General features: G+C 37.6%; 1 protein-coding gene across 1 annotated transcript in view; it reads left to right on the forward strand.

Annotated features, from left to right (window-relative positions):
• ANKIB1 (ankyrin repeat and IBR domain containing 1) overlaps window positions 1-19,582 on the forward strand; it is a 99,676-nt gene extending 80,094 nt beyond the window's left edge. The window contains exons 10-19 of the mRNA XM_042472055.1: window positions 173-395; window positions 1,329-1,463; window positions 3,886-3,972; window positions 4,070-4,136; window positions 5,294-5,439; window positions 8,224-8,402; window positions 9,621-9,672; window positions 13,450-13,561; window positions 15,330-15,466; window positions 16,070-19,582. Of these exons, the coding sequence (XP_042327989.1) occupies window positions 173-395; window positions 1,329-1,463; window positions 3,886-3,972; window positions 4,070-4,136; window positions 5,294-5,439; window positions 8,224-8,402; window positions 9,621-9,672; window positions 13,450-13,561; window positions 15,330-15,466; window positions 16,070-16,819 (1,888 nt within the window). The 3' untranslated portion in view covers window positions 16,820-19,582. The remainder of the gene's footprint in view (window positions 1-172; window positions 396-1,328; window positions 1,464-3,885; window positions 3,973-4,069; window positions 4,137-5,293; window positions 5,440-8,223; window positions 8,403-9,620; window positions 9,673-13,449; window positions 13,562-15,329; window positions 15,467-16,069) is intronic.
• The last annotated feature ends 614 nt before the right edge of the window (window positions 19,583-20,196 follow it).

The raw sequence follows: 20,196 nt of genomic DNA on the forward strand, positions 1-20,196 counted from the left end.
TACCATTTCTTGCTGAACACTGAAGAAACTAAGTTTCAGATTATTTATTTTTAATTTGGTGGTATATTTTAGAGAAGTAAACAGCTTGTTAAAGTTGTTCCAAAATTGTAAGCAAAAACTGCTAGATATGAATGGGTGGGCAGCTAACCTGTTGTTTGATTTGGTTATAATTTAGAAGGCTTGGGAAATGCAATTATGATTTGTTTTTAACACAACCAAATATGTGTGTAGTCTCAACTTTTCCCTTCTTTCTTCTCTTCAAAGTTGTGGGAGTTAGTGAGGCTTACGAAGATGCAGCCAACTGCTTATGGTTACTCACAAACTCAAAACCATGCGCCAATTGTAAGTCTCCAATTCAGAAGAATGAAGGGTGTAACCATATGCAGTGTGCAAAGGTAAGCAAAGACAGTTGCTTTGTTTCTCAAAAAGTTTTTTTAATTACATCATACCTTTAACAAAAAGATGTTCTTGCTCAAAAATTCAGATACCCGTACTCTGATCATTCTCTTGCTTTATCGCAACCAGCTGTAATTTGTGTGAGATCATCTTCACTTGCATTCTTTCTTTTGTAACTGGTAATATCTGTAGCATTCCCAGTGCTCTTAGAATATAGGTCATTAGTCAGTTTGTGCCCATAAGATGCTAAACATGAAGGCTGCATTGAAACAGTCCTTCAAACTCTGTTTTTCTTAGGCCAATCTAAACACTACAGGTGAATGCAGTCCCTTGTCTTTTTGTTACGTAAATAGTCTCCACCATTGGGGGTAGAGATGTTTTGTTTAACCCATTTTTCCCTGCCACATTCTTCACCAAAAATTGCCTTTGAAGCTTCTTTTTACATTAATTAAGCAAATGCAAATAATGCATTAGAAGGAGCTTCACTTTTGGCATTTGGCATTTATTGCAGTAGTTTCAGAAACATGCTTTCAGTGAACTAATGCTGTAATTTAAACAGCATATTTTTGCTGATGAAGAGGGCAAAATGTCAAACTGTTAGACATAACACTTTTCCAAATATCATTTGACAACTACGGTATGTTTTTTGGTTTCTAAATGCACGGACTAATCTCTCAACCAATATATAGATTATCAGTTTGGATTATGCATTTTTATGTGTCTGGCTCAGAAGAAACATTTCTTAATGCACTGTATATTTTCTCACTGTCATATTAGAACTCAGATTCAAACCATACTTTCATAAATCAATTTCAAAATAATACCAGTACCAAAAGAGGCTTTGAATAATTGTTTGATAACAACATGCTGACGTAATATGGCAGAAACTGGACGAATCAGTTTAAAGATTTAGTTCTTTTCCCCTTTTCAAGTGTAAATATGACTTCTGCTGGATTTGCCTTGAAGAATGGAAGAAGCATAGTTCTTCCACTGGAGGTTATTACAGATGTACTCGCTATGAAGTAATTCAGCATGTAGAGGAACAATCTAAGGAAATGACAGCAGAGGTAAGAAGCCAACCAGTTTTGAGGAGGCAGAGAAAGGTATTTCTTCTGTCTAATCAAGTCTTTGAATCTGTCACTATGAATGGAATTTACTTACTTGTTTTTTTATTTTCTTCAAGCCATATAATGGTAACTAGTGATCCCCAAATGTGGCTGCTGTGGCAACCATCCCTCTCCCTCTGGCAAACATCCCTCATTTCTGAGTTGACATTGCACTTCAGAGAGACCCAGAAGCACAGCACAATATTGGAAATAGCCACCTCTTTCCTGAGTCTGGAAAAGAGCAGGAGCAGTTCTCTTTTCTGAATTGATTTGGTTTTCTGGAACTATTCTGACAAGGCAATGCTATGATGGATTTCTCAGGAGTAAGTCCTGTTATATCCAACTCTTATTCAAAGCAACGTGTGCATCAGATTGCAGCCTTAATGTTTCCAGAGTACAGTGCAATTAAACAAGCTCCTTCCCTTCACCCTTTTCTATGCATGCCAAAAACTTTGGGAATAGTCAAGATTAGTAGTGACCACAACTCAACCAAAATGTATGGATCTTTTCTGCTAATCAATTCAACCATCAGGGAGCAAAAAGTAGATCTCAGTTAACAGTTGCGTTAAACTCCTCCCCACCCACCCCAAAGCAGAACTGAACTGAACTAAATCAGTACCTGACAACCTCAAAAATTAAGTTTATCAGTTCAGAATAAATGTTTGCGTAAAATTAAAAAATGAATAGTTTTTGTGGGTTTTTCAGGCTACGTGGCCATGTTCTAGAAGAGTTTATTCCTGATGTTTCACCAGCATCTGTGGCTGGCATCTTCAGAGAATGCTGGCATGGAACATGGCCACATAGCCCAAAAACCCCACAAAAAACTATGGATGCCGGACATGAAAGCCTTCGACTCCACATTGGAAAAAATGAATATTATGAATCATTCATTAACTTTAAAAAGAGTGAATCTTTGGCATAGAGGAGGAACATGTGGCAGAATTTGTAATCATTTTGGATTTGACCAGGTATTCTGCCTTTTCCAAAACCTAAAAAGTCAGGAGGATTGGAGAAGGGGAAGACACTTTTAAGTTTGTCTTCAACTGCAGATTACAAGAATAGGGGAAAGAGCTTGGCGTTTCTGGGACATGCTGTGTTCAATTAGTATGTAATGTCACAGTTAGTAAGTTGTTATAACTCAACACCCTTGTTCTCTGTCCCTTTTATTTAATGTTTAGGGAAATGAAGTAAATGATTAGAGGTTGTTGTTTATACTCCTTTATTACTGAAAACGGATACGTATTTTTTCTTAAAATATCTTTAAAAGTATGTTGTGTCCCTTCAGGTCGTTTCCATCTTATGGCATTCCTAAGGTGAACCTATTATGGGTTTTTTTTTAAGAACTTTTTTTCAGAGGTTTTTTTTTTTTTTTTTTTTTTTTTTGCCTTAGCTGTATTCTGTAGGCAGACAGCAGGGAGTCAAACCCTAGTTTCCAGAATATGTACTCCAACGCTCAAACCAGTACACCACACTGAGTCCCATCCTAAAATGTACCCAGTGATTTAAAACATTAGAAAAACATTCAAATAGATTAAAACAGGTCCTTAAAAAGACTTTAAAGTATCAGACAGTAAAAACAGGGCTAGAGCCAACCTGACATCCCTTGGGAGGTTGTTCCACATCATAGGTGCTGCAACATCCTAACTCTGCAGGCTGGTTGGGCATGCAGTAGGAGGGCCTCTTGCAAGGCTCTCAAATTTCAGGCAAGGTAATACAGCTGAGAGCAGACTTTCAGGTACCATGGTCCAAACCCGTTTAAGGCCTTTGTATATCAAAACCAGCACTTTGAAATGATATTGAAAGCCACTGCAGTTCTCTATATGGTCTCTGTATCGCACATCCAGAAATGAGTGCTGCATTTTGTACTAGACATGCTCTGAAGGCATTGTTGTAGTTTGTATCTTTGCTATGCAGTATCTTTGTCATGATTATGGACCAGCATGCTCCTGGGTAATTTACATGAGGATGGTCAGCAAATATAGGGCAGTATTAAAATTTATGCCAAGAACAGGTGTGTTGGGAGGGGCAACAGAAAGTGAGTTCAAAAGTGAAATATTGCCCACCAATTGGCCACATCTTTAACGTAATAATACCAAAGTACAGTTGACTGGAATACTTCCAAAGTAGCTGGAGTTCCTCTAATTCAAAGCTGTCACACAAATTTATCACAGCTCTACTTACTTTATGGCCTCCGAATTGAATAGGTGGTATTTCTGGGTGGCTAATTCATACATAAGGTATTCATTACCATTCTGTTTGTGAAAACAATTCTACTGTTGACAGTTTAAACGGCTAATTACACATTAACTTTTGCTTTTGAGTACTAAATTCAAATATTTAAGAAAATATTAATGTGTCTTTATTTCCTGTCATTATTTTCCAGGCTGAAAAGAAACACAAAAGATTTCAAGAACTCGATAGATTTATGCACTATTATACAAGGTTTAAGAACCATGAGCTCAGCTATCAAGTATGGTTGTAAATAGTTCTATAAAATTATTTTCTAGATTTATTAGTTCAAAATGTCAGGTTTATCACTTTTCTTCTTTTCCTCTACCCATTTTCAGTTAGAACAACGCCTTCTCAAAACAGCCAAAGAAAAGATGGAGCAACTTAGTAGAGCCCTCAGTGGACGTAAGTATGTCAGTTTAATTTGTGTTACATTCTAGTGCCCAGAATAGTATATCTGCCTTTCAAAACCCAATTATTTGTGGTGTTTGTTTTTGTGTATTTCAAGAGTATCATTTTTATGGCTCAGTTTAATTTGGCTGGTGTATTATTATGAAACTTGATTTATATGACATTGCATTACATGATACTATACCAATTATTATCTTCCCACACTCTACGTGCATAAATTTATAAATATATACAGTGGGGCCTTGGTATCTACAGGCTTGCCATCCGCAGATTTAAGCATTTAAGTGGATTTAAGTTGGCTTAGCGTACATGAGTTCAGTAAAGCACAGTATTGAACTAGTTACTCTTCATTTGGTATTATATTTAATTTGGAGATATCTGAGGCCACCTTTGAGATATCCTTTGAGAACTGTGAGGGAGACAGCATAGGGTTATGGTGGATTTTCTTTTCTTTCTTGGGAAGAGTCCTACTTCCACAATATTGCAAGTTACTTTTAGGTTGATCAGCAGCTTACATTGTGCCACAAGGAGACTGTTATGAAAAATAAAAGTAATAAGTTTATATAGAAAATTGAAAGCAAATTTCTCCTGATTCAAGAACCCACTAAACACTGTTGAACCTTGGTGTACAAGCAAAACATCTTCCCCACCTTTTTTGGTCTGCATCCTTCCTATTGTTATCCTCGTAATGTCTCACAGAATAAGTCTCATGATATGTTTTTTGTTTGTTTGTTTTCTTTTAATTAAGAAAAAAGTAGTTCATTTGAAAGAAGGAGAAATACAAAACGATAAACAGATGGATACACTTTTATCCAATACATGTGCTGCCCAATACATTTTGCTGTCCAAGCTATGAAGCTTTATTGTAGTAACTGATAGTAGAACACTTTTTTTCAGAATTTGAAAAATGAAAAAACTGAATGTCTCTATCTAACTTTATGAATGGAGAAATCAAATAGTGATTTTATTTATAAAGCTTTCCTTATTATTTGAAGTCTAGATTGAGATTTAGTTGAGACTTGGTACTGATTTTATCTAAACGTAATAATTTATGCTTAGCTTGGACAAAGTCCTAATGTGGGTGGAAACAGCAATAACATCAATAGGTAAAAAAACAAAACACTATTTCTGGTGCCTGCATTTTTTTGCAGCTGAAGGAGGCTGCCCAGATACAACATTCATTGAAGATGCAGTTCAAGAACTTCTCAAAACCCGTCGCATCCTGAAGTGTTCTTACCCATATGGATTCTTTCTAGAACCAAAAAGCACAAAGAAGGAAATATTTGAACTTATGCAGGTAAAGGGTGTACCTGCTGTGGCTTCTGCTACATTTAATTTTTGTATAACTTTCTAGCTATGTATATTGAATTTATTTTTCAATGATTCTTTCTTCTACATAATTTTTCTTAGGTTTGCATTCTTAGGGTACTCTACAGGCAAATATGAACACATACAAATTTCACTGGCAATCCTTCAAACTTCCCTGCATACCCTCCCACCCTTTTCCCTTCCTCCCCACTCCTGATCTATTTGATGGTTTTCTTAGAAGTGCTGTATGGCATCTAAGGCCTTGTTTAAGAAATGCAATTCACGCAGAGGGAAAATCCCACACTCGGAGGCCATAAAGAGTGCCTATTTTGCCTTTCATAATCGGTACCAGGTATATTTGTGTCCAATTTGTTGCAGCTTCATGAGGTAGTAGGCCTTAAAGAACCATGTTTCTTGGCTGAGAACACATTTGTGGGAGCAATCCACTGCCCAGCTCCCCTTCCTCCACCATGAAAACAGGGACCCAGTGGCATGAGTTCCTTGTCTGAGTTTTCAGAGGATATGGGTGAGCCAAGCCTGAGTTGGTTCCACAGTCACTGTTGCTCTTGTCTCATCAGCTCCAGGGTACATCAGTCATGCCTCCACTGTATCATCTTTGGCGGATCTCCATCCCTATGCTAACCTTGCTGTCTGCCTCATCAAATATCTCATCCTTGAGATCAAGGCTTAGTCTTCATCTCCATTGGATCCAATTTTCCAGAGAGTGGAGATGCCTTTACTTCCCCCTTTACTGGATGTGGTTAAGCTAATGTAATCAAAATCATCCTCTGTGCTTTAACCTCCTGACATCTTGAGAGCATCTACAAGGTTCAGCCAGATAATATCTCCTTTCTGGCCACTTACCTTGTACCGAATTCCATCACTGTTGAAGCAGTCCAAATCTTTATTAACCCACCAGATAGGGAGGGACATCATCTGAATCTTTTTGGCTGGACATTTTATTCTTCAGCTGCTCTGAGTGGTGAATTACCAAGGCGGTATGTTTGGCTACTATGGGAAAAGATGGACTATTTAATCCATTACTATTTTAGGACTATAAGAATGTTTCTGCCTTATTCCAGCAGGAAGCCCATCACCAAGCTCCAAGACAAATTAGTGCTGTCTGTCATGGTGCTGCCTGTGCTACTAAGGCCATGGGGGCATCCACTAGTCTTTGGCGGTACACTTGGCTCCACTCTTCACATCTGGCTGATGACACCCAAAGAAGATCAAGGACTTTCACTTTGATCCAGGGAACACCCAAAGCCAGATTGAGGACCTTCCTGTTCTCTTCATCTCCAAGGCATATGAGGCTATGGAAGCCTTTTCAAAACCAGAACATTGGCAGAGAAAATTAGATTCAGTCACCTGTCCCATCCTGCCCATCAGTCTAAACTATATTGGCATAAGTCAACATAGCATACCAGATTTGTGGACCAAAGAACCACCAATCCACAGAGCTTCCATCTTATCAGGATTTAGCTTCAGTTTATCGGCCCTCATTCAGCCCATTACAGCATCTAGTCACTGATCAAGCACCTGGACAGCCTCAGCTGACTCTGGTGGCAAGAAGGATTAAAGCTGGGTGTCACCAGCCTACTGCATGAGAGTTCCTGCATGACAGGGGGTTGGACTGGATGGCCTTTGTGGTCTTTTCCAACTCTGTGATTAGGATACAAATAACTGAAGGGTAGTAAGGTTTCTTAGCTGATTTCACTATTGTATTAATAGGCACAGCAAAGAATCTTCATCTTAAGTCATATTATGACTGTTTCATTGCCCATAGGTCTCTGTATGCCAAGGCGAATTGAAGGCTCCATAGCTCTCAATTGGGCACTTAGGAGCGATTGCATATTGTATATTTTTAAAAATGTATTATATGAGTGTATTTTAATGCTTTTATAGTATTGTATTTAAACTGTTGGGTTTAGGTGTTTCAGTGTGTGTGTGTGTTTTATATTTTAACATGTTTTACCCTGCCTTCAGCCTTGAGGAGAGGCAGGAAAGAAATACATTTTTAAAATTATTATTACTATAACAGTGGGATCTCGGTATTTGCAGATTCATCATCCATCCTTATGGATGATGCTACTTTCTCCCCTTCCACACACACACCCCAGAATGGGTTGGTGCTGCAGTGAGTACTCAGGTGGAGAAATCTAGGACAGATCGGATCTACCAAGCTCATCTACCCCAGTCTTAGTAATGCATACCAGGTCAGCGCCTTCATTCACAGCCAAGTCATGGATAGTAGTTATTTTATTGTAGTATTAATCAGTAGCACTAGCAGACCAGAGGGTGAGCTGACAGAGCAAACTGGGTCTTGAAGAATGGAGAAAAGACCAAAACATGGCATAGGTTTCAAATATCTGTCTTATCTGTCCTTTACCTGGCATATCCAACCTGCAGCACCATATCTTATACAGCCCTGGGTCACACAAATGGGAACACCTTATTCCTCCTATTTCCCCTAGGATCCATCCAAATGCATGTACACAGAGAGGCAAGACCAGCAATAAAGTACCAGTGCAGCAGGTCAGATGCATTAAATACATTTCTGATGCCACAAAAGGCATAGTAAGGCCTTTTGTGGCATCAGACAAGTAAGGCCCTAAATTTAGCAGCTGCAAATAATCTGTGCACCTCTGCCTGTCCCTCATCATTGGTATCCACCAGGAATCTACGTTTTGTGGGTCGTATTGGGTGGGTACTAGAAATTTTACTGTTTCCAGTGCTCTGCATAGTTGACATGGCTATTTATTTTCTGTTATAGACAGACCTTGAAATGGTAACTGAGGATCTTGCTCAGAAAGTGAACAGGCCTTACCTTCGTACTCCTCGTCATAAAATTATACGTGCAGCTTGCCTTGTACAGCAGAAAAGGCAAGAGTTCTTGGCCTCTGTTGCCCGAGGAGTTGCTCCAGCAGATTCTCCAGAAGCTCCAAGGCGCAGGTAACCTGATCATAACAGAGGCTTGCATGCGCAAAGAGGTTCATTCTGTAGCCACCAAGCTTGGTAAGCCTATGTTACACAATTGTTCACTTAGATGAAAATAACAGATAGCTTTAGTAGATTGTGGGGAATTTTTTACTCTATTTTTACAACTTTTTACTTGACAGTTTTAAATCATGGATATGCCTCTAGGTTTGTGGCCAAAACTGTCATATCAGACAAATGTGTGCCAGCTTGCTTTGCCAGAGTACTTCTTCAAAAGCACAACATTTCAGAAGAATTATAATTGCCAAATGATGTCAGTGTTTACCTGTCGGAGGTTTATGAAGGTATCCAGCAGGCAAAAGCTGTGTATGGATTTGCTGTTAAATGATATTTTTTACATGGCAGTTACAAGTATCAGAGCCCTGTGTATTTTGGGGGGAAATTGAATGCTATCTAAGATGGAAGAAGTAAAACAGATTGAAATAACAATCAATTATGATATGATCAACATAACTTGGAATTTGGAAAGGCTCAGAGAAGCATGGTTGAGGTATTCCTTTTCAGCTTTATAATTCATGGCCATGTCAGATGTTATCTTTAACTCAAAAATTTATTAAAATGTGTCAGGTTATGAACATAAATATGTAAGTGCATAAATATATAGAACCATAAATCTGACTAAAATGAAGAAGCAGGAGTTGTTTATCTTTCACCTGGGCCTTTGTTGGGAAATTGCAGAGACCATTGTGCTCTACATGTTGTAAAATGGGCATATTTCTCTGCTATTGATGTGTCTTCTAAATAAATATGGACCTGAATCCTATTGTTAGTCTCAGCTAGAGCAGACCCATTGAATTATTGGAATTTGCTTACATGTTGACTCACCATTCAGCAATTGAATGCATCCACTCAAGTTGAGACAAACCAACAAAATTCAGTCTACTCAGCATAGAAGTGTACAATGAACTGTTTGGTTTTAGTCAGCATAGAAGTTTAATACTATAGAACTGTTTCTCACACTAGGTCCAGGTCCAGTCTAAATAACTGGTTAGGCAGCCAATTCCAGATCTGAAAAAAACAACGCTGTTTTCTTTGTTCTACGTGAGACTAGTTAAATGACTATATTAATGATTAACTTTTAAGTAGTAAACTGTTATTTTCAATTTGTTGCATTGCTGTGGGGGCTGTTTATAATTTCTGCTATTCTCCAATGACAGTCTGTTTAATTTATAGCTTTGCTGGTGGAACATGGGATTGGGAATACTTAGGATTTGCATCCCCTGAGGTAATTCTTGTACTTTTTAATTATGTAAATTCTGATGTTATGGGAATAACAGAATTTCACTTTGCATGGTTAGCTTTCTTATGGTCTTGCAAACAGAGTTTGCAAGATCTGAATACATTTTCAGTTTTTGCTGCTTTACAATACAAGGAAATATATTTTCATTATATTCCCTATGGCACATACATAAAGGATGAAGCCAGATAAACCCCTGCCCCAAAGGGCTTACATTCTTACATCCTAATCCTTCAGCTCTGTTTCAGTTCTGGTCAGGCAAACAGTTGTGGTCATGTTTAAAGTATATTCTGTGTCTGTTAGGAAGAGTCATGCTGTTCCATCCCTTGCAAGGGATGATCCCAACACTGTTCCTTGTTCACAAGAAAGGGATGCCATGTTATCACATTGAACTTGGTAGGGGATTCTTTCCCATAATACAGAACCAAATGTTGCTATTTTTCCTCTTCCTGATTTGGTTCTGATGCAACCTTACAGCAACTAGGTGTAAACAGGTACAGTCAGTTATAGATGTACTTTCTACTTTTCTCTTGATAGTTCTGTTTCATTGGCTACAATTCTGTTCCCAGTCTGTATGTATTAATGTGTCTTCCAATGCAGTGAAATTCAAATAGGTTTATTTTGTATGTTTTCCTCATACAAATTTTACATGTGACTCTAGAATTAATAGCATGGACACAAGATGTGCTATCCTTGAGGGAGCAGAGTATTGTCTTAAGATTGGTTGTTGAGGAGTGGTATCCTTTTGAAACTTTGCAGCACAAACAGTGCATTGCTTGTAAACAGTATTTCGTTGCCCTGTTCCAGGATATCACAGCTGCCCTAAGGGTTGAATTAAAAACTAGAATGCTGATCAACAGGGAAACTTCATCCCTAGAACTAGGACAGTACTATTATCACAGTCTACTCTACCAAAGGGGCACAGGGAAGACTGAACCAAATGTGAATCACCATAACAAATAACCACTGTAAAAAATGAAATTTGGACATTTTGTAGTTCAGAGGTAGCTTTATCATGTCCTGGAGAATGATAAAAGCTCTTACTCAACATTTCCTGTTCAATTTTATTTTATTCAAAGATTAAACACAAATCAGGAAACAATCCCCACACTCAGCCATCCATGATTTTCAGTATATTTCCTTTATTGTTGCTGAGTAGCACTTTACTTGGCAAGAATATAGTTTGCTGCTTCTAGGAAAATTAGCTTGCTTGCTTTTTTCCAGTTCTTCCAGTGATGTTTTGTTCCCTTGTTCATAACATAGTTATTATAAAGTGCAAATAACATATACTTAGAATCAATATATATTGCTTGAGCTCAACATACTACATTAGTGATATGGGTATGTTGAATCATTTTGGCTTGATGCGTTGGCTGTTTACGTCCAGTAGTTTCTGAGAAGCTCCTGTGAGCTATCCCATGTAGCTTCTCTTGGTTATGGGGATAATATGCTTAAATAATAAATATCCACTGATAGAGCTACTGTATTCAGTCCTGTTTAAAAAGGTATCTTTCCCATTGGCCATCACATGCTTTGGCAGTTAATTCTATGACTCTGATTGCAAATATAACAATATAATTTTACTCACTGACTAACAGTGGAACCCTAGACATGTCTACATAAAGGTATCTCACATTGAATTCCATATTAAAACCTTTGTCTTTAACTTTTGAAAAATAATAACTTGCCTTTTATTCTTTCCATGCTAGTACAAGCTTCTATTATATTACATTATTGTGGAGGAGGATTAAACTAAACATTCTCAGTGCCTTAGGCTTTTGGAAAGTATGAATATGAGCCCTTCTTCTGTAACTTTGATACACACACACACACACACACACTTTGATTTCTTGTAGCCAAAGTCCCATTGTTTTTGATAATTGCAGCCATTGTAGATTCCAGTGTATAACTGGTGATTCAGAAAGAATGGGGCAAAACTGAATAAGAAGAGCTTGACTTTTATATCATCTTTTTTCAATCGTCCTGTATTTGGAAGTAGAATTCGGAGGGGTGGTGATGATTAAGCTGAAGAAGAAATCTCCCATTCTCTGAATGGCCAAAAAGGAGCAACCCTACATGCCAGCTAAATAGGCAGGATTTTAAGGTTGTTTTTCCCCCCTATTACATTGGTTGACTCCTTTCCCTTCTCCATTACTTTTTGTTCCCTGTCTTGCCAGCTAGATGTGATTTTTCCTTTCACTCAGGCATGCTAAATCAAACTAAGAAATCAAGTGCATTAAGAAATGGAGAGAAATCATAAAAAGAGAATGACTACAGATAAGGAAACTGACAAAGGAGGTGTGATTTTGTATGCTGAGAAGAAGAAAAAGCAAAGCATGCCAGATTTGGTAACTAATTCATGGTCTGCCACCCAGCAAATCATGGGTCTTGAAAAGAATAAAATTGCCCCAAATCAGATCACTGCTACCCAGCAAGTCTCTGAAATTAAAAAAGGTGGAGTATTGGAAAGAATTTTTATTACTTTAAGTGACAGTAAGTCAGAGGGTTTGGTAGTGCTGCCTTGGCCACAGAAAAAGAAAAAGGAAAGAATAGAAAAGGTGAGACAAGAGATGAGTGTTAGCAGAGGGAAATGGAAATCCCCCACAATCCTAGAGAGACAGCCTTCCTTCATAGCATATTTAAAGACACTTCTGAGAAGTATGCTGTTTCACAACCAGCTTTGCTGAATCAACAGCTGTTGCAGTTTATAATCAGCATCAACGCACAAATGATTTACAATTCATAATTAAAGAGGCTATAAGCAAAGAAATTAATTCAATGTTAATGCTACAGAAAGAGTTGCAATTTGACACAGTAGGTCAGGCATCAACTATAAATAGAATGAATTACCATTTAATGCATTGTTTAGCTCAAGTGAATTTTAAAAACTTAATATATGGACATTGAATTCATCTATGATTTTAAAAAAAATGAATTTTGTAGAGAGGAAAGAGTGAAAGAACAAGTAAATTAGCGGAAACAAACAACCAGGAAAAATAGAAAGGGAGGGGACTTAACAGATGTGACAGAAAATAATCTTGGAGTCTTGCTTAGTCTGGGACTTACTAGGTAAGTTTGGGACTTACTAGGTAGTCTTTGAATCTTAGACAAATACAAAAAGGACCAGTCCATCAATATATTATACACATGCGCACACTCACACGTACTATTCATACCGATAATTAAAATGTAAATAAACAGGACTTGAAATTCTTGTAAAAAGAAGATTGCAAACAGTCAGAAGACTGCTGTTTTATAGCTGTTAGCTTAATTTACTCTTCTAGTAATTCTTCTGTGTAAATAGCTTTTTTTATTTGTAAAAAGCTTACATGATATAGGCCAGAGGTGGACAGAATGTAGATCTGGATCTGCTGATAGATTTCTTGGTGATCTGCTATAGATCAGCAAGGATTTCTGACTCCCAATTCTTGTTTAATAGGAACAACACACTTCCTTTCTCCATACTAAATTAGACTGCTGAGATAAAGCTTAGACTAACAGGAAATAATTGTTTTATGGGCTCAGAAAGTTTATATCTGTTGCCCCATTTTCCAGTAAGTGGCTTTCAGGGTTCTAGTGAAAAACAAAATCATTCTCTGAAATCTGCCCACCCCTGGTGTAGGCTGCTATTTATGTTTTATGAAAACAGGTGATTTTATAATGCATAAAATCACAAGCATTCTTTTTTCTTTAAATGTGCTGTCTGCTATGCCCAAAAATATTATTGCATGCTCCCCTGTATTTTGTAACGTTTGGTTTATGCAGGAATATGCTGAATTTCAGTATCGGAGGAGGCACAGACAACGTCGACGTGGAGATATGCACAGCCTGCTTAGTAACGCTCAAGACCCTGAGGACCCTAGTGAGAGCACACTAGGTGAGGTTTAGCATAGAAGACCTTGTTTCCTCTTCTGGTTAGTCATAATCCTTGTTTCACAGAGAATTCAATGAATTATTTGGTATACTCTCTTCCGGATTTCTTCCGGCAGGCCTTTCCTGAATAGAAAAGCCAGCCACCAACCTGAATTTACCACCGCTCTGAATTCCCTATAGCTTATTCGCTTGATTTGTTATTTTCATGTATGATTTTAAATTATTAACTGTTTAATTGATTTTTAGGGAGAGTAGGCTATTGGGGCATGGGAATATGTGTACATTTTAACTTGCAAGCCACCTTGATTGTCATTGACAGAGAGACGGGATATAAATAAAGTTTTATTATTATTATTGATTTTATTTGAACTTTTAAAAGCAAATAATCTGTTATTGATTGATTAATAAGGAAAAACACCAAATGGGAGGGGTGTGTGTCCATATTTAGTGTAACAGAATGTGAATTGGAAACATTTCAGTGTGTTTAGGCTATCTGAGAAATTAAGGGGTTCCCCTTTTTCTCTCTCCAAGGATTCCTATTGCTTAAATCCTGAGATCTTTTTCTTTAAAGTTTAGGGGGAAATGAAATATTGGAGGGGATGTACCACATAGCATTGAAATAACTATGGCCTTTAAAAGGTAATTATGGCAGGGTACAAAACCGCTAGAAAGCGGCGCCAGGGAGGCGCCTCTTTGCTGTGCAGCAGCACCACAGCAACCAGATTGTGTGATGTTGCTGCGCAGCAAAAAAGGAGCAGTAAAAAGTGGCTCCTTTTTGCTGCACAGCTGCGCTGCAGCAAACCAGCAAAGACGCCCCAATGGCATCGCAGCTGCGCAGCACTGTTTGGACGCTGCACACCTGCGACATCATAGCTGTGCGTGCCACGTGGGTGGTGCTGCGCAGCTGTGATGCCGTTACGTGCAAGGGTTGCCAGGCGTGTGGGCGCTCCACCCACCAGGCAACCCTCACACGTAATGAGGGCGCCGCAAAGCCCCGTATGTTGAGGGCCTATGGAAACCAGCATTGTAATTGGGAGTACTTTTAGCAAATGTAGCAATCTCTGGGGCTCTTATGTAGAATCCATCTAAATAATTATACTTAAGGCTTTTTTCAGAATATAAAAAGATGTGACCACATCAGCAGGAAAAGAAAAAAGTTATACAGCCATTAGGCTAGGTTATGGATTTCAGAATATGCAAAAGAGAGCAGATCATCAGCTCTTCTTCTCTGTTCCCACAGGAAGAACATATTCACATTGAAGATCTCTTAGTTTTTGTTGTGTACACATTACTGAGCTACTTATGTCAGTACTCTAGAGAGCAACCTTATACTACACCAGACTGTTTTCCTCTCTACTCCAATATTATGTATTCTGGCATTGGGTTTCTAGGCTGTCAGACTGAGGTCTTCCTCATTAACTAAAATGACCTGAGGAATACATGTTTATCAGGACACTAGTGAATAGATATAAAATATGAATCTTAAGCCACAGACAAAAATCTAGGAGTGTAATGACAGTTAACAACAAACATGTTTGTGGCTGAAATGTTTAAAACACAACTGCTGTCCCCAGAAGTACAATTACTGTAGAGTTTCCTTCAGCGTCTTTAGATAGTTTGTGAGTCCATGGCAAGATGAGTGCTCAGCTGAAAGAAGCAAACAAACAAAAATCCTATGGAATTAAAAAGGGAGGGGTTATTTCTGAAGGAAATAAGAGGTTAACATTTTCTAATTTACTTTTAATACAATTTCCTTCTTTGTTGTTGAACAGATACCCAAGAAGCTGGCAGTAGTAATAGAAGGCATGGTAATTCCATGGTGAGTTCAGCTTCCATGAGTATTCTTCACAGCTCTTCTCTTCATGACTATACTCCTGTTAGTCATTCTGAAAACCAAGATTCTTTGCAGGTACTTTCCTTTGTTCCTTGCTTCCTCCTTTTCTTTTCTTTCATTCTTTTTCATTTCCTTTCCTTTGATGTGCTATTTCTTCACTTTGCATGTCTCTGTTTTCTGTATTTGACCATTTTAGCGGTTGGGTTGAAGGAAGACTTGAACACCACAGTTCAAAGCATGTTTAGGGACATTGGAAGCCGCTTTATTACTGAGTCAGACCATGCTCCTTCTAGCTTATAATGTCAATTCTGGTAGGCAGTGAGTTGCTAAGATTTGAAACAGGATTCTTCCATGTACAGTATCTACCAGTTCCATCCTATCCTCCCATTTAAGTACTGGGAGTAAATGTGTGTTTCTCTGCAAATAAATCCCATTAATATATGTGGGACAGATTTCAACATCAGCATGTTATGGTTTTCATTCTGACAATTAGTAGATTTAATTCACTTTGACAACTAGTTGCCATTTTATTATCTAAATTAATTTTAGCCAGAATTAAAGCATTATTAAAATATATCCTAATTAATGCCTAAATTGAACATCAACTTCAATTGAAAATGTATTAGACAAAAATTGCCACTGTATATAAACATTTCTTAATTTTCATATCTGTCACAGGCTCTGAGTTCCTTGGATGAAGATGACCCAAACATCCTGCTTGCTATTCAGTTATCATTGCAAGAATCTGGTTTGGTTATTGATGAGGAAACAAGAGACTTTCTGACTAATGAAGCTTCATTAGGAGCAATTGGTACTTCTTTGCCTACAAGGTTAGACTCGGGTCCCATAAATATAGATAATCCAAGAGCTGCTTTAAGTAGCTCTGAACTTTTAGAACTTGGGGATAGTCTGATGAAGCTAAGTGCAGACAGTGATCCCTTTTCAGCTGACCATCTTAGTTCTCACACCTTCAGTGATGCAAGAAGTGGCTTGTACTCAACATCTAGTGAAGCTGATTCAAGTAGCCAAGACCCTAATATAAATGAAAACCTCCTTGGAAATATAATGGCCTGGTTCCATGACATGAATCCTCAGAGTATTGCACTCATTCCTTCAGCAAGTACAGAAACAGATGATGATTCACAGCAACCCAGTACTGAAGGGTCAGTGGAGCAACCACCTCTTCCAGATGTAAGGCAGGACCCTCTGGAGGAGCATGCGCTTTTTGAAGATGCACTCAAAAATGAAGGCAGGGGCACCCAAACAGAAGAAGGTGCTGTTGCTGGGGACATTATTACAGGAGAAGCTCTGCCACAAAGTGCGGACTCAGCTGGGGAGGCAACTGGCCAAGCTGATGCTTCAGGAGATGTTTCAAGTCAGACATCTCAAACCTTGCCTGAGTGGAGTGAACATATGCATTTGGTGTGATCACAAGACGTCTGAAAATAGAATAATGGTTATGGAGCCAAAATGGCTAGGGAGTTGCCAGCGGTACATTATGTGGGGTAAGTGTTCTGAAGTCTTTGGCCCATGTAAGCAGAGCTTCATTATTTACCAGTGGTGTAGAGGTGAAATAAGTAGGAATTCCCTTGAAGTTCTTTCTGATGGTTATGTGAACCTTTCAGGGAATTTCCATTGCATTTGACAGTAAGTGTCTTGCTTGCATTGAAGAGAGAGGAATAATTTGTACTCCGCATTCCTAATACAATGCAGCATCTATTTAGCCTTAGGCTGATTATCCTTAACTTGAAAGTATGGATTAAAGGCTTACTGAGACTAATTTGGGTTATTGATCCTAATAAACCATTTTCTCCTCCCCCATTTATTTGAGTTGTATTTTAATAAAACAAAGTTCAGCAGTATCTTTAAATACCTTGCTTTTCCATACCATTTCCCTTGAATGAGCAGTGTGAACTGCAGTATATAATACTTCTTTCTACTGCTGCTTCACAACCAAGGAGTGGATAGTTTTTTCTTTAAAAACCCAACTTTTTAATGTCTATTTACAGTAAGATGTGCCAAACTGTGAATAGCAAACCGATGTCAACCAAAAACAGTATGCAGTATTGCTCTTATAAATCTAACCCATAATTCTTAATGATGGAAATGTCACTTGAAAGAATTATTTTTTCCAAATTTGAGTGGCATTTATTGCCATGGTGACTGCATTAGCATAAGGTACAGGTTAAGTTAATTAAGCCTAACTCCACTGTTAAAAACAGTTATTTTAAACAGTTCATTAGCGGCAACTATGCTGCACAGAAAGATACTTTAATGGAAGTGCAATCATTGTCCTTTTCATAATTAACAATACATTCTATGCACTAATAGTGCAGTTATTGGTAACATTTTATAAACTAAATATGTTTTGAAATATTTTTGAGTTAGAAGTCAGTCCCATAATAAAGGTTTCATAATACATATTACATGCAACATGTTATTGTGCCTTTGCCTAACCCAAATAGATAGTTGCCACAGTTAAATGAGTTATAGTTATCTGTTATGGAGTTTACTATGCTAGGAATTGCAAAAACCTCCATAAAAACCACTCATGGCCTTGCCTTTCCAGTAATTGCATAGGGTACAATCCTTCCCGATTCAGGTGCATTGCTTACACTTGGAAGGAACCCCATATGGCTCAGCTGAGTCTTATCCCTCCTGCCCAACCACACCTCAGTGTGCCAGGGCAGTATGCCTCCCGTATTTCTATCTAGCCCTCCTGCTCTTTTCAGTCAAATTATAGGAAAAACAGCTTGGTTGAATAGTGCAGGAAGGAGAGGAATTGGAAAAATGCACACTTAAAGGGAGGGTGGAAACAGGGCTTTTAAAAGGATTCCTTTGTGTACAGATCCCTCTGTATGCAGCTGCTGTGCCCACCTAGGGAAGTGTTGTATCCTAAATGTTCAAAGTTTTATATAAGGAACAAAACACGACTGTGTGTTTTTTCAGTTGCACAATATTTGTTTGGTGTATGGTTGCTGTTTCATGTAAAACAAAGAAGAACAAAAATTCCCTAGTGGTTGTCCTACTGTAATGAAAATTCTTGTTGAAATGGGCTTAAAAGCATCAAACCTCATTGTAATTTACAGTGATGAAGTTTGTAATTTTTACTAGAAGAAATTGTTTCAATTACTGTTTTGCTCACATATAATCAAAGCCTAGGATAACACAAGCAAAATAAGTGAAATGCTCCATTTTCATGTTCAACTTGATATGAGAGATCTGCTGATGTCTGAAACAAAGGTTTCTCACTACTGATTGTGTACAGTAAAGTATTACAATGGCAAATAAGGTTGTATGTATATTGATTACTGTGAGTTACAAGAAAAAGTGTTAACTTTTTTTCATTTAACAATTACTATTGGAATTTTGCAGACCCTGTGGTTCATAATACTACATAACTACATATTAATTATTTACTCCAAAAATTCAGATGCAAATCTGTTTCTCCTGGAAGTTTCTCTAGAAAGAATAGTCTGCTGTTCTATACTGTATTCTGTATATCCATTACATTTTCTAGCTTGGCTTCCAACTGCCCTATTCTGAAAGTATTGATGCTAAATTCTCCTTTTCCAGACTTGGGATACTATCTATTTAAACATTTGTCAGGTATACAGACTTAGGTATAAGACCTAAAATAGGTCTTTAAAATTTTGTCCTCATTAATTGGTCTTACACATCAATTTGAAATGCACATACAACTTCCTTAAGTTTTAATTTCCAAATATGATTTTGTGTAGTGCATTAAAATGTCTTGCAAAGTTAAGAGAAGATTTGTATGAGTGCTCTCTGTGATGATAGTGAAGTCTGTGGGTTCTGGTTTTTCTGTAACTTGGTTTAGATTGTGCAGTATATTTCATTGTTTCTGTGTTAACTTTATTCTGAGCATGAAATTTAGCATATTAAATTTGTATTTTCTTGGTACATATTTAAAATTTAAGACCACCCCAGTCATTGAATTTACAGTTCACAAAGGAAGTTTGGCAAGCCTATTTTGTAAACCAGTTAATTTTATAATGTAAAAAAAAAATACTCTAATCTTGAAAATGCTATTTGCACTTTCATAGTCTATACTTGATACATTCCCACTTTATATACAATAGAATATTACAACCATGTAGATGTTTGGCCAAATGAATGCTGTTAATAATATGTAAAATTCTTTGATTAAACATTTATTACTTAAACTAATTTTAATGTCCCTTGTTACTTTTATGCCACTTTAGCAAATCTTGGGTTAGTACAGAGAACAGTGCATGGAAGCAGAACAGCAGCAAGAGTCTGAGCTGTGCTATACCAGATGGGTTTAAGTGCTATAGAAAAGCACCATGTGATTTAGTTTCACCTTTCTAGCCCATTGTTCTGTCACCACATGCATGGAGAAAGACACCTTTGGATCCAATTCACCATTCTGCATTTGAAAAATCATCATGTCAGAATAGACTGTGTAGAAACCATTCAAATAACTAATCAGGCTAATTTGTCTTAGTAGCTGAAACCACATACTGTAATGAAAATTCTCAGAAGATTTTTTTTAACAGTCTTGGGTTTAGAATTGGTGGGATGAAAGAATGCAGTAATGGCAAAGGAGGCAACCCATTTATGCTGTGTATCCCCACAACCAGATTTCTTTACATTTGAGTCATTGCAACATACTTAAAAAGAGTTCCTGCATGCAAGATCAGGGATTTATCACTGAAATACCAAACATTATGCTGTTACATGTTGAACACTAGCTAACTAGAATGTTTATAACCACCAGTCAAACACAGCAGTGTGCATGCATAACTGCAAGTCAACCTAAT

The sequence above is a fragment of the Sceloporus undulatus genome, chromosome 6 (assembly GCF_019175285.1).
Source record: "Sceloporus undulatus isolate JIND9_A2432 ecotype Alabama chromosome 6, SceUnd_v1.1, whole genome shotgun sequence".
Classification (NCBI taxonomy): Eukaryota; Metazoa; Chordata; class Lepidosauria; order Squamata; family Phrynosomatidae; genus Sceloporus; species Sceloporus undulatus.